The 15,469-nt window shown below is 45.5% G+C and overlaps 1 protein-coding gene across 1 annotated transcript; it reads right to left on the minus strand.

Annotated features, from left to right (window-relative positions):
- Positions 1–295: 295 nt before the first annotated feature.
- On the minus strand, positions 296–15,100 carry LOC144937526 (uncharacterized). Its single transcript, XM_078864769.1, has 5 exons — positions 14,633–15,100; positions 6,828–6,842; positions 5,887–6,246; positions 2,896–3,421; positions 296–435 (listed from the first exon to the last, which is right to left on the minus strand). Exons 1-5 carry the CDS (start codon positions 15,098–15,100, stop codon positions 296–298), a joined length of 1,509 nt encoding a protein of 502 aa, XP_078720895.1.
- Positions 15,101–15,469: the final 369 nt, after the last annotated feature.

Consider the following 15,469-nt stretch of genomic DNA (forward strand, 5'->3'; position numbering starts at 1 on the left):
ACCCTAAAGTGGTGCACAGCTGTGGAGAGGGATCGACGACGGCTCTCCCCAGCCCGCCGCTCTGAGCGCTTCTGTGACGCCATCGGAAATTTCTTGAAACTTATTTTTTATAATTAAAAGTATTTTTATTTATTTGGAAATAGTTTTGTTTTCTCTTGAGCGCGTGACTGAGAACCGCACGGCGGAAGCGTCAAGTGTGCCCCTTCAAGATGAATCGCCTGTGAATTCGCGCAGTATAGGGGTGGGGGTGAGAGGGCGCGTTACGCCAGAGGTGCCTGTAGGTGCAGCACACAGCTCAGTTGCAGAGGAATGACCACAAGGGGGGGCAAGGGTCAAAGAGTGGGGGTATCGGGAAGCTCCCAGAACCCGCGAGAAACTTCGCGAAGAGGGGCGTGGCCAAGGGCGGGGCGTGGTCAGGGGCGGGGCATGGCCGCGCTGGGGGTATATAAGGGAGAGCGGAACGCAGTTCTGGGAGTTCTGGGCGTTCGTGGTCCTCGTCGCTGCTGTCTCTGCGGCGTGGTTATGTAGCTGTCTCACTCTAAAGTTAAACATTGTCATCCAGCTGGAAATTCAGACAAAGCCGTTGTTGCTGTATAGTCAGCCAGTTATATAGTCAAATTTCTATTTAAAGCTTTCGTGACTGCAGGGATTCATCTTCTTGGTTTTTTCGGTAAAGTCACGTAGAAGGGAAGTAATATCACCTGAGGACGGCTGCTTGCGTTGTGGCCGAAACGTCGTGAGAATTGTTTCATTTTATTATGTTTTATTTTCGTCGTGAGAATTGTTTCATTTTATTATGTTTTATTTTTATTATTTTATTACTTCCCTTCTACGTGACTTTACCGAAAAAACCAAGAAGAGTTATATAGTCAGTCAGGGATACGAATTAGTGGCTGTGTCATTAAAGTCGTCACTGTATGTATGCCGACGAGAAATAAATGAGAAGCCCTCTACAGTGCGTGTCTGAAGCCGCTAGGTTACACTTGTAAACAGGTAGATGCTCTAGTGCAGTGGTTCTTCACCTTTGCTGCAGAATTGCACCCCTTTGGTTCTCAATCGTAAAACAAATGTAGAATGTTAATGCATTGGTTTGATGGAACAAAGTACCTCGCTTGATGCGGGATTGTTAGGGGTGTCGGTACAGATTCATAACAATGTATATGCATTGACAGTTCGAAATCGTGTTGTAAGGAAAGCCCATGAAACTTTAATAAACGAGCATTGTACATGAACTATCGCTTTTAAAAGTTAAAAAGACATTGCACCCCCCCCCCATCTCCTTGCTGAGAGAATCAAATCTGTAAATGTTGAGAAAATTGGCCACAATAGAAGCAATGAAGTTTATTTTGTTTAATTAGGTCACAATGAGCTGCGTCACCAACATGATAAAAGCATAACAACATTTTTTTTTTCATAAACTCCTGTACCGCATGAGGAATCGAAAATATTGCAAACAATTTCCGGCAGCACAAATAATCTTTGGCAGATTTCCTCGAGATTGATCACATGACAAATTACAAAAACTTTGCTACAGAAACGTTAGCATTAAAGATTACAGGGCGGCTATAGTTCTACTGCATAAAACGACGAAATATACGTAAAATGCAAAAATTAGTGCAAGGCTTAAAACATATCAATATGGTCACAATGCAGTTATTATGGACCGGTTGTTTTGCATAATATACTTGCATTGCACATATTAATAGGGGTTTTCCCTTTTTTTCTGGCAACTAAACTGAAACCTTTTTACAAGGAATCATGTGGTGCATTAACCACAATACTTGTGGTCAAAATGCAAAAAAAACACACTCTGATAATCCATGCATTGTCCTTGAAACTGATTGGTTCACACCAGAGATGGTTAATGCCCACACGATTGCTTGTAAAAAAAATTCAGTTTTGTTGCCAGAAACAAAGGGAAAACCCCTATTATTATATTTTGGTATTGGCAAAGGAGGTCTGCTTACCCGAGCCCTCATTACTTTGATAGTGCATTGTCTTTGAGCTGTACGCCTTTTGGCGTCCTCTGGTCTAGCACCAATTGAGACGAGGCTCAAAAGAAAGCCGTCTGTGGTGTGGACCAATCAATTTCAAGGACAATGCATCATATATTATCAGAGTGTGTTTTTTTTGCATTTTGACCACAAGTATTGTGGTTAATGCAGACATGATTCCTTGTAAAAATGTTTCAGTTTTGTTGTCAGAAAAAAAGGGGGAAAACCCTATTATTATATTTTGGTACTGGCAAAGGAGGTCTAATGTTGCATTGCACATCTTTGTGTGTGTTTATATTTGCAAAGATGTGGATTGTACTTGGTTACGAAGAAACGCACAGCGTTGCCTCAAACCTACAACACTTTTTAGTTTCCCCTGTGCTGTTTCGAGTCGGGCAGTAATTACTTGGAAATGGTAGCGCCGTCTATGGGTTTAGAGAAGTAACTACACTACTGGATTATAAGGTGTGGGATACACTTTTCTATTAATGTCTGCGGTTTTAATTGTCTGCCATTGAAAATGATCCGCAGCTTGCTTTGTTAATATACAGGTCTAAAATCGGTGGGATGTATTATCATATGCCCTGCAGGTGAGCAGGAAATAGGAAGTGATGTCTAGAAGTTAATTTTTTTGCATGATTAGTTTTATTACAGAAACCTGGAGGCATGGACATGCAAGCTGGAGGCGTGGGCCCTAACTATGGAGGAACCAATCTGACACCAGGCATTTACATTTCAGTTGGAGGCGCTTAATCATGATATTGAGAAGTCCACCTGACACATGGATGCATGGACGTATCAGCCGCAGGTGCATACCCAACATATGGAGCGATCCTGCCCCATTGGCCCATCGACATAGCTGGAGACGCATGCCCAAAATATCGAGGAGCCATCCTGGCACCTGAAGGCATGGACACATCAGCTGGAGGCGAATACTCAAAATATGGAGGCGCTTGCACCACATCAATGACCGTCACTCTGTCCGGGTCCCAAACACATTCCTCCTCCAGCCCACTGGGCACCATCCCACAGTTGGGTGGCACCCATGCAGTGTCGTAGCCTTCAAGATGCCAGGCCTTTTGCAGGGGATGGTTCTGTCTGTTGATCTTCTTCACTCTTCCCACATTCACTTGGAGCTTCAGAACCACTCTTTTTTTGCGTGGTACGTTTCGTGGGTATGCCTCGGCCTTGTAAACATCACGGCTGACGTACACCCCAGGGCCCAGCATGCCATCAGTGGACTGTCTGAAGCCCCCGGAGAGGATGGCTCTGGCCCCATCCTCGCTGGTGCCGTGGTACATGGTGTACACGGTGTTGTTCTTGGGGGTTTCGCCTCTTAATAGTGTCGAGATTTTGTTTTTCAGGTCTTTTTTTATTCCTGAAAGATACTCCATGTTTGCATTGGTGGACTCTCTCACGTGGCAGATCTGTGGTGTATAAGGCAGAATGATAAAGTTACGTCTAGAGAAACAATTCATGTGAAACCATTTGTCTAAATAATTCACCATAATTTTTGATACAATAATAATATGCAACCCTCATCAAACCAATGCTGGATACAGGCCTCCCCATGCCTTGGAGTTTTTAATCAAGGTCGGCAATTTTACAATAAATAGCGGCTACTACAACAAGCTGTCTCTAACAGCTGGGGAACCCCCAACAAGCCACACCTCCGCATGATGCCATGAAGCCCAACCCATCACCTTCCAGCTGCACACGTGGCACGAGGTGAGACGATATGCCAACTATTGTCATCTATATATATAAAATCGCAAATCTGTCTGTCTGTCTGTGTGTGTGTGTGTCTGTGTGTGTGTCTGTCTGTCTGTGTGTCGCCGGACCATACGCAGTTTCATTGGACGAAATGTGAGAGATTTGCGAGACACGATTGGTCCGTTTGGTTTTCCACGGCGGTTGCCCCTGGCAACGGGTAGCGACGCATTCGCTGCGGGGTGGACGCCATTTTTAATTCCCGTAAAAAATATGCGCACGCATTAACACGCGACTCTGAGGTAAATTCATCAAAGTTTCACGTCCTCTTCACTCCCCTCCCAGCACAATGTGTGCAATTACTATTATAGGGTCGGTAGATAATAAAATTATAGCGATTAGACAGTATTATTGTAGCGCGGGGGGGGGGGGGGAACGGCACCCGTACCCAGCCTCAGCCGAGTGGGCAATTTAGGCGAGGCCGGAGGCTCTGCACGGTACTAGGCCTCGACACCCATCACGCGACTCTGAGGTAAATTCATCAAAGTTTCACGTCCTCTTCACTCCCCCCCCACCACAATGTGTGCAATTACTATTATAGGGTCGGTAGATAATACATTTATAGCGATTAGACAGTATTATTGTAGCGCGGGGGGGGGGGGGGTGGTAATGGCCCCGGTACCCAGCCTCAGCCGGGTGGGCAATCTAGGCGAGGCCGGAGGCTCTGCACGGTACTAGGCCTCGACACCTTACCACACTATAGGCCATACATATTACTGCACAGCGGCCGAGGAGATCGTGGCTGGGGGGGGGGGGTAGCAGCCCATCTGTGTATATATGTAAGGTTATTAAGAAATATATTTTTCACCCGGGCAACTTATGCTAGTACTAATATATAAACTCCCAGCTCTGTCATTCTGTGATTGATTCTGTGATTAGCGTGGCACGGATTGGTTGAAGTGCGTCACGTGACCGCGAGCAAGCAGCCAACCAGAGCTGCGCCCCTCCCAAACATGTACGCTCCCGGATTGGTTGAAGTGCGTCACGTGACCGCGAGCAAAAGACGGGTTAGTGAAAGTGAGGAGACGAGTGAGTGAGAGTGAGGCAGAGCCGTGCTCTGTCCACTGCTGTCCTGAGGGAGAGCCGCGCTCTCTCCACTGCTGCCGTGAGGGTGCCAGACGCGTTCTCTCCATTGCTGCCCTGAGGCAGAGCCGTGCTCTGTCCATTGCTGCCCTGAGGGAGAGCCGCGCTATCTCCACTGCTGCCATAGGCGCCCCCCAACAGCCTAGTGTTATCAGATTAGTTGAGTGATCGGAATGATACAAGGTACTGGATTTGAATACTTCATCGGATATCCCAGAAATAATGATGACATTGCAAATTAAGAAAAGTTTACAGATTACAAGTATTAACGTGTATAATAAGCCCAATCACAAGGATAATTTGAATACAAGCTTTGTAACTAACACTGGCCTATATTATTCTATTCTCAAAGTTAATACGTTGAACAAGTAGATAGCTCATAATGCAGGACAGTATATTTTATTCACTGAATTTAAAACCAAGTCAAATTCTGAAGCCACCAATGAGTTGTATTAATCAATACATTACACATAGGAATGATATATTTGTAAATGTGACAATCTTGCTGGGTGGTGGAGGGTAATGTTGGCATACAACTACAACGTGGCCTAACCCAAAAATATGGATCATGAAACATTGCGTGCAGAACTCGACCCGAGTTCTAAGGAGGAGAAGCTGCATGCAAGACATTGTTGACCCGACAAAACCGCATCTAATCTCAATAATGCCAGAAGCATCATGCGGGCAGGGATGTTCAGTTCGTGCCTCGTGTTGACCATATTTGCATAAGAGACGAAAAGGCAGTTGTCTAAAATACATCCACATACCAGGAAATTACTCGAAAACCCCACGCGGTTTCAACATTTCGAAGAGCGTCATGCTGGAAAGAATGTCTATGAAGTGCTTCTCTTTTCATTATGGAGTAAACCAGATTATCGAGAAAAACACCGAACGAACATGAAGAACTGGCTATCTCACTACACACGTGCATCGTGCAGCCACCTACTCAGTCCTGCCTTGGTTTTCAATAATGCATATATCGGTGTTCACTGCTGGAATCAGAAAAAGACGTGAAGAATCCAGGAGGCGCTTCCGCCACGCCAATGAGCTGCACTCTGCTCGGATTCCAGACGCAGTCCTCCTCCCTGCCGCTGTTCACCATCCCGCAGTTGGGGGGCACCCAGGCGGTGTTGTAGCCGTGCTCGTGCCAGGTGAAACGCAGTGGGTGGTCCTGGCTGTCGATCTTCTTCACCATGCCCACCCTGACCTTCACCTTCAGGATGACCCTCTGGTTGGCAGGACAGTTCACTGGGTAACATCTGGCCTTGTTTATGTCACGACTCACGTAGACACCGGGACCCAGCATGCCGTCTTCTGATCGCCGGAAGCCCCTGGCGAAGATGTTCCTTGCACCATCGATGTCGGTGCCGTGGTACATTGTATAGATCATGTCAATTGGCTATTGGCAAGGGGTCGTGAGTTGAAACCTGAAACACCACGAGAGAAACTTAAATTGTCTATCAGCCACAGCACGAGCATTTGTTAGTTTGGGCTACCGAGCTAAAAAGGGCTCATTCTGACCTTAAGGAACCAGGACAATATGGTATTGATTCATGAACTCCCTACAAATTTGGAGGGGAAAAAATATGGGAACGAAAAATGGAATTTTAATCTTGTGTTTCTAATTCGTAAACTTTTCTTCTGTTGTTCAAGTGGGAGTAATGAGGCTTCCAACTTGTGTCTTCTCCGAGATTATCGCTGCTCGAATGTGGAACGGCAATACAGGCAGTCCTCGATGTATGAACACCCAACTTGCGAACACCCGCACTTACAAACAAGCTTCCATTAGCGGAAATATTTTGTTCTGTCGAGCGATCCTCCACGAGATGTAATGAGTCAGTCTCGCGCTGGGAGTGTGTGAAAGTGAGTGTGTGTGCGTGTGCCCCCGTATGAATTTTGCTGGACCAGCCACCTGATGACGGAGGCTTGTGTTGCCTTCGAAACGTCGTGATTTGTTTTAATTTAGTTGTTTTCATTTACATTTATTTCATTTACCTACGTGACTTTACCGAAAAAACCAAAGAGTTTCAATGATTGCGATTCGACTTACGAACGAGCTCCGGGAACGGAACCTGTTCGTATGTGGAGGAATGCCCATAATGTTTACACCCATCAACCCCCAATGGAAATTCCACATTCCTATGGGTGTGAGTGATATCTGGTAGACACCCTGTGGATAAAATACTCACTATGATGGGTTGGGTCGATCGCCAGCAGCGACATGAGCGAGGAACCTTCTGATCATTTGTCAGTCACGTATTCTAATCCAACCGGTTATTGTTATATTCATAAACAGTAGATTCTTAACGTCCACGATGCATGCATCATATAGCGTGTGGAAGAATCGATGTTCTTCGATGTGTATGTGCCGTTCGCAATGGGTTCACGTAATCTCTGCAGCCGCTAGAGGCCGCTACTTTTACCACAATGTGAAAAAGAATCGATTTCTAGAGTCGACTGAGTCACGACAATTCGTCGAATTGCAGGGCCGTCGCGGATATTACTGTGGATACTAAATGTGGGCGATCGTGGTACCATGATTGTTTGTAATAACCAGCTTCGGGCCTGTGGTCTGCGGTGATCCGCAGAAGGCAGTGACGTGAATCGTTGTACTGCACTTCTATGCTTCTACATCAGTCCACCCGCCTTCACCAGCTTTGTTTAGGGCTAAATGACAACCAGTAAACCGATAACAGTCTTGAGTCTACATTGGCGGTTTAGAAAGTCAGAAACCGGTAACCGTTTCCAGTGGAATTTTTATCATCAAGGCACTGATTGGCACGCGCGAATGTACAAACCGCATGGTGACCGAATAGATTCACCTCGTTGCCGAGTTGAAAGCTAAAGGTGCAGCCCTGCAATTGCTTGCCCATCCCACTGCTGGCGGAAGAGTCCACCACAAGTGAGCCCTTCCACGCTGACGAGACGTCTTGGAAGAGGTGGGTGAACCCACGTTGTATCCTACCAGACGCGACCTGCCGATCGACTGCGCTCTTGGCATTGTACACTGATGGGTGGACAGAGTCTGCTGATTGAATACATCTGCCCTGCTGTTTCAACTGCCGCGCCGGGCGATCGATTTTACCTCTGTTGTAGCGATTACACCATCGTTCCCAGTTGAAAAGGTAAGCGTTCAATGTTTAGTGCTGTACCTTTCTACGTGTACGGCAAACGTGTAACCGAGTGTTTTTTATTCGGTTTTCGGTATTGCAAAAATAAACTTATCTTACAACGCGAGTAAAGTACTGGCCACAGTGGTGAAGTATGGTCAAATAACAACCACGTCCCAAATGGCGTGGGGAGGCCCTCATCCAGCAGTTGATTTGCAGGGCATTACATCATAATTGTCACGGTTTGTATAAATGACACGATACCGGCATGAGACAGGATTAACAGACGTGTTTACGTTTGAGAAAATCGTTGGGCACAATGTAGTGAGTGTAAACTTACAAAGATACGGGCTCCCACAGCTAAGCCCTACGCCTTTAATAAACCCACACTGGACCAGCGTGGTGAAGTATGGTCAAATAACCCCGACGACCCACACGGGAAGAAGTAGCACTAATCTACTCCTGGATTTACAAACATATCGAGACGTACAGGTACACACTGCTCATCCGCGATGAGTGAGTGACGGTCCTTACCTCTTCTGATGTGAACCCTTGTCTGTACCTGCTGGTTTTAGCTCGCACCTTTACATCACACCAATGCTTCCTCCTGCAGAGCAGGAGGAGGAGGAAGCATTGCGTGAGGGCGTGGATTGTCAGAATTCAACATTGCCCCCAATGTGATCTCCATTGCGCTTTGGGTGTCAAATCATGAGATGTATAAAACATTCCGATATCTCGTTGAGCAGTGCTATTGCACCGTACTAAGATCCCAGCAGTCTACGTTTGATTCCCAGCTGCAGACAACATCCAGTGGCGAATATCTGAACCGGTCTTGAACCCAATCTTGATTTGAATCTTTCGTGACCTGCATTGGCCAGTTTGGTGAAGTATGGTCATATGATAGCTGTGACTGCTAGACTTCGGTGCGGAACTTCCACAATCTCAGATTAGGTGTGAGTTTCGTTGTCAATGCACTGCTGGGAGAAGGTCGCCCCCACCACCCCACACTGTCAGTGATGGAGGTTGCTTGGCTGTTCTTGACCACGCCGATCGGTGAACATTGGTGATGGGGGGTGGTGGGCCAGGACTGGTTCGGACATCGCTCGCCACTGATGTTAGCCCTGGCGGGGAATATGACCTAGGAAGCCAGCCATGTTCATGATGCAGTGTGCTATCCACTGAATTACTGCTGCACCTTAAATATTTAAGAATAATTTACAGCATGGTATCAATCCACTGCTGGCTTATGGCCTCCCTACAGTCATTGTGGTTGTTTCACCATAAATACATTCAAAATTCCACTTAAGTAGTTTTTTTATGTTTACGTATTGTTTTTTCACAGTTTAGTACGTGTGTTTTTTTAGTTTTGCTAATTGATATACATTAACAAACTAGTTTATATGGTGGAACATTTCTTGCATTTCGAGTGCATTACAAAAGTTATTTGTTGTGTATGTGCATCTGTTCTATTTTACTGTGTGGGGAGCAGTGGTGCATTGGTTAGCGCACTATTCTACGAACCTGGCGACCCGTGTTTGGTTCCTGTTCACGGCCAACTTCGACAACGAATATCTGAACCAGTCCGGGTGTGGTGTCCACCATTAAAACATCAGCACTGAGTAAACAAAAGTGGCAAGTCGCGGTGCTGGCCACCCATCCTATCGTGTGCCAAGCCAGGCTTAATAGATGCTCGCTAACCGTGCCTACCCCAACAGTCTGCTAAAGGCTATAGAGGGGATATTAGCCTTTGTATATGTGTGATTCATTAGAGCAGGGGTGGGGAACGTCCGGCCCGCGGGCCGTATGAGGCCCGCGAGTTCATTTGGGTCTGGCTCTGCCAAGGCAACCGCAGGCGGGACTCGAAATTCAATAAATCTAGGAGCAAACCTGGAAAAGCAGTTGCGAGTAGCAGCATCATCAATACCAGCTAACATCACACGCCTCACCAAAGAGAAGCAGTTACAGCCATCACATTAGGGGTGAGTTAATTAAATGTTTGACCAAATATAACAGGCAAATTTTAAAGTTGATCATTTTGTATGGCCCGCGAATGATGTTGTAAATATCCAAATGGCCCTTGGCAGAAAAAAGGTTCCCCACCCCTGCATTTGAGCAACATATTTCAAAAGACTCACTACCCAGCTTGTCTTGGTAAACTGAGAGGTGCGTGCATCGCTTTTTGAAACAATTTAAATGGGGAAACCAGGCGCAACTTTGCTCTCATGCTGCAGTTGAGAGGTGAACAGCAGAAATAACCGACGAGTCAAGCTGAATGAATGAACCTACGCATTTAGGCATGCGCACTCTTAACCCCCACCAGCTTGTGCCAATCGTGCTAATAGGACTGACCATCAAAATTAGTTATTGTTTTTTTATGAGCACTGTTTTCAAAATAGCGCTTTGCCAAACTGGCCCAAAACACTGGTACAGATCTGGGGGAAGGTCGCCCCCGCCACCCCACACTGTCAGAGATGGGGGTTGCTTGGCGGTTCTTTACCACGCCGATCGGTGAACATTGGTGATGGGGGGTGGTGGGACAGGACTTGTTCGGACAGCGCTCGCCACTGATGTCAGCCCTGGCGGGGAATCTAACTTAGGAAGCCAGCCAGGTTCATGATGCAGTGTGCTAACCACTGAACTACTGCTGCACCTTAAATATCTAAGAAGAACATTTTACAGATCTGGGTATTGGTATTGGTGAGTTTTGTGATAAGTTAGGATAAATATGCTATGCAAATCCGACCGAAATCACCGCAGGATGTTTTTTGACAAAAATGTAACAATTCGTGCGGTGCAAGGTGTGTGGGGTAGCCCCTAACATATTTTTGACTGATTTCTAGGGACTTTCCACAGATAGCGTATTGTACTTTGAAAATAACTACAATCATAATTATTTCCACAATCGTAATTGCTCGCGCTAACGCGATTCACTCGCAAAATAATAATTACCAGCACATATATTTAACATTCATAATTACAACCACAATCGTGATTACAAATACAATCATAACCACACGTGCGATATTCTATGGTTCTTTCGGTAAAGTCACGTAGATGTGAAAAAATATATAACAATAAAATGATAAAAAATAAAGTGAAAATCCCCGTTCCTGATGACGACCGCTTGTGTTGCGATCGAAACGTCGTTTGCTTGGCCGTTCTTCACCACGCTGATCGGTGAACATTGGTGACGAGGGGGTGGTGGGACAGGACTGGTTCAGGACATCGCTCGCTACTGATGTTAGCCATGGCCAGGATTCGAACTCAGAAAGCAGGCCAGGTTCATGATGCAGTGTGCTAACCACTGAATTACTGCTGCACCTTCAAGTGTTTAAGAATCATAATTTACTGGATGAAGGCCTTCCCTACACAGTCCTGGGGGTTGTTTGACTATACGTTATTTCGAAATTCGAAATAATCTTTTTTTCCCTTCACTTTACTTAGTTCATGCTTTTTAAGTATTTATTGCTATTTTTCATCGTTTAGTAGTGTTTTTTTTGTTTAGCGCACGTAAAACAAGTATAACCTGTAAAAACAAAGTTTTTCACTATAAATCCTTTATATGCGTGGCGGCTAGAGTCCTCTCGTCCTCTGGCTTGAGATGGCTGCCACCTATGGGTCAGATTGCATGGCAGAATTAAACAATTGGTAATTAAATATAATATTTTTGTCCTAAAAAGTGTAAAATTTAGGAAAAAAAATTTCACGAACATTAATTGTCACGCACAACGAGTCTGTGTGGAAAATGTCAGCTCGATTGGATCACGGGAAGTGGGTTAAAAACGACCGAAAGATTTGCACGGTCCTAATCAAGCAAGCGAACTTAATATAAAGGATTTAAAAAAAGAAACCCAATGTAATTTACATGGTGGGACGTACTTGGCTGTGTGTTTGCAATGGTTAGCGCACTCGGCTTTGAACCTGGAGTCCCGTGTTTGATTCCCGCTCACGCCTAATATCGGTAAAGAATATCTGAACCAGTCCTGGGCCTCCCCTAGGTCGACTCAGCCTTAAATGAGTACCTGGTACGGTGTTTAAATTCAAAAGCGTCCGCGTGTGGTCCTGGCCACCCATCCCCTCGTGTGCCATACCTGCCTTAATAGGTGCTCGCTAACCGTGTTTGCCCCCAACAGTCTGTTACTGGTAGGAACCTGCTGGTTACACCAACCCACAGGGGATTATTGTGTCCGTCCGTCTGTCGTGCAGGAAGGGGCTGGGTGGGGAGAGAGGGGCTGGGTGAGGAGGGGAGGGTGGGGAGGGGCTGGGTGGGGAGGGTGGGGAAGGGCTGGGTGGGGAGGGTGGGGAGGGACTGGGTGGGGAGGGTGTGGCTGGGTGGGGGGTGGAAGGGGTGGGGCTGGGTGAGGAGGGGCTGGTCACCCCGTGGTGCCCTTATAAAACTCAACGTATAACCTACTCACGTCGGCTTGTGCCCGCCCGCACAGTCGGCCATATTTGCGGAATACACCACGCCGCCGTTGACCCTGGCCATTGACCGAGCAATCCAACGTTCCTACCAGCGCCCTCCGCAGGAGTGTATTTAAAGGCTATACAGTATAGGGTATCTCTGTCTTTGTAAATGTGTGATTCATCCGAGCAACACATTTTCAAAAGACCCACAGCCAGCTTATATGTTGAATTTCTTTCGTACCATACGTAGCCAACCGTGCTCATCTGTGGTGTGGGGAAAACAACATTGGGAGGTGCGTGCGTCGCTTTTTAAATAATGACAACAGGGAAACCAGACCACGTTGCTCTCGTGCTGCAGTTGACAGGTGAACAGCATGAGCCGACGAGTCAAGCTGAATGGATGATTCTACTGTTTTAAAGAAAAAGGACAAGCTGCCAAGCAAGTCCAACAAGGAAGCCTTTCTGTTCCTCATGAATATGACCACACAAAGAAATGCGTAAATTACCACGCACGCATATTGGGTGCGCGCACTCTAACACCCACGAGCTCGCATTCTAAGTCAGTCATGCCAATCAGGATAAACATAACAATCACTTTTAATTGTTCCTTAAATAAGAACGCTGTTTTGAAAATAGCTCATTGCCAAACTGGCCCAAAACGCCGGTACAGATCTGGGTGTTGGTATCGGTGAGCTGCGTGGTAAGGCTCGCAGCTGACTGCTTCAAGGTTTGTGTGAAGTGAGAATTGACAGACACAGGGGCCGACGTAATCTTAAAATGTAATGCTCGGAGTTAATGCCTGCAGTCAAACCACGAGTTAGGATGAATCTGCAATGCAAATCTCACCGGAATCACCGCAGGGTGTTTTTCAGTAAAAAAGTTACAATTTGCGCTGTGAAAAGTGTGCGGGGAAGCCCCTTTTAATAATTTTGTCAACAGAAATTCGAATATATTTTCATGATTATTAATATATTTTTATGATTATGAAAATATATTTGAGGTGCCGACAAGAGCAACAACAACGGCAGACGCCGCCGGGCCCAGCATACATATTTAAGCTTGCCATAACGTAAGGGGCCGTGGCCAATTACAGCCAACGTCAGTTTACCGTGAACAATTAGACCTAAGCCAAAACATAACATATATAAAACAATGTTTAAAAATATTTCATTTTTATGATAGAATATAGTATTATCATCAGTAAGACATAAGTATACCAAGTTTTCAGTCGATACCACATTGGGAAGTGGGTTAAAATTGAGTTACAAGATTTGAGGATACGACAACAGGCAGCGAGTTAAATCAATAATATGGTAGATGATGTAGTGGAACGGATGGGACACTAGTAGGGGCTCGCTTCAGGTTCATAGCATCAATTTATCTGCATTGATAGTTGAAAATAATGTTAGGAAGTCGCATGAAACGTTACAGGACAGTGCATATTATTATCATTATCAGAGTTGCTTCTTTTTGTTTGGTTTTTTGACTACTTGTGTTGTGGTTATTGCAAACATGATGCCTTGAATAAAGGTGTCAGTTTTGTACCAGTTTAAAAGGGTAAAAACCTACTTCTATATTACGTATAGCTTTTAACGGTTGGAATATATTGCAACACCCCCACCGCAATAATGTCCCCTTGCTGCGAGATTTAAATCTGTAAATGAGGAAACGAGCCAAAACAATATTCAAGTTTATTTTGTTTAATCGGGTGGGAACTCAAGAGACCACGATGAGTCATTTGTAAGAGTGAGCTGGGTCACAAACATGATTAAAGCATTACACAATGCAAAAAGAACAAAAACAACTGAACCGCATGAGGAATTGAAAATATTGCAAACAATTCCCTGCAGCGGAAATCATCTCTGGCAGATTGCCTCCAGATCGATCACATCGTAAAATTACAAAACTAAGCTGCATAAACGTTAACATTAAACACATTTAGGGTGATCATAGTACTCCTATATGAACAATCAATGATGTCAAATGCAAAAATTTGTGCAGGCCACAAAAATATATTTTGGACGATATGGTCACAGTGGTGTTCTTACTGATGGTGGTTTTGACCAATATACTTATAATGTACATATTTGTGTGTGTTAAATCTGTCTGCAAAGTTGTGAATTTTCCTTGGTTATAAAGAAATGCGCAGGGTTGCTTGAATCTTACTACTGATGTTAGCGTCCCCTGTTTTGAGAATTAACTACAACACTGGGTTATTAAGTGTGCTGGATATACTGGGCTAAACTATACGTATTTGGATCTTGGCACAGCTAGAGGCGAATACTCAAAATATGGAGGCGCTTGCACCACATCAATGACCGTCACTCTGTCCGGGTCCCAAACACATTCCTCCTCTAGTCCACTGGGTACCATCCCACAATTGGGTGGCACCCATGCAGTGTCGTAGCCTTCAAGATGCCAGGCCTTTTGCAGGGGATGGTTCTGTCTGTTGATCTTCTTCACTCTTCCCACATTCACTTGGAGCTTCAGAACCACTCTTTTTTTGCGTGGTACGTTTCGTGGGTATGCCTCGGCCTTGTAAACATCACGGCTGACGTACACCCCAGGGCCCAGCATGCCATCAGTGGACTGTCTGAAGCCCCCGGAGAGGATGGCTCTGGCCCCATCCTCGCTGGTGCCGTGGTACATGGTGTACACGGTGTTGTTCTTGGGACTTCCTCTTAATAGCGTCGAGATTTTGTATTTCAAAAAAACAATCCCCAAAAGATAATCCATGTTTATATTGGTGGACTCTCGCACGTGCCAGATCTGTGGTATAGAAGACAGAATGATAAAGTTATGCCCAGAGAAAAAAAATGAAACCATTTGTTAAAATAATTTTCATTTTTTATATTATGCATATATATAAACACCCAGCTCTGTCATTCTGCCATTTTCTCACTGTGATTAACGCGGCACGGTTGGTTGAAGTGTGTCACGTGACCGCGAGCAAGCAGCCAACCAGAGGTGTTCCCCTCCCAAACATGTACGCCCCCAGATTGGTTGAAGTGCGTCACGTGACCACGAGCAAGAGACAGGTGAGTGACAGTGAGGAGACGGCTGAGTGGAGTGAGGCAGAGCCGTGCTCTGTCCACTGCTGCCCTG

This window comes from Lampetra fluviatilis, chromosome 19 (assembly GCF_964198595.1).
Source record: "Lampetra fluviatilis chromosome 19, kcLamFluv1.1, whole genome shotgun sequence".
NCBI lineage: Eukaryota > Metazoa > Chordata > Hyperoartia > Petromyzontiformes > Petromyzontidae > Lampetra > Lampetra fluviatilis.

Bases quoted from the DNA above. Each gene is read 5' to 3' on its own strand.
- LOC144937526 (XM_078864769.1), bottom strand. From the start codon at position 15,100: ATGGATTATCTTTTGGGGATTGTTTTTTTGAAATACAAAATCTCGACG. The intron at 3,422-5,886 runs GTGGCGGAAGCG...TATACACCACAG, and splicing joins GCAGAGTGCAGCTCATTGGC to ATCTGCCACGTGAGAGAGTC. The intron at 436-2,895 runs GTGCCAGGATGG...ATATACCCCCAG, and splicing joins TGATGTGTCCATGCCTTCAG to CGCGGCCATGCCCCGCCCCT.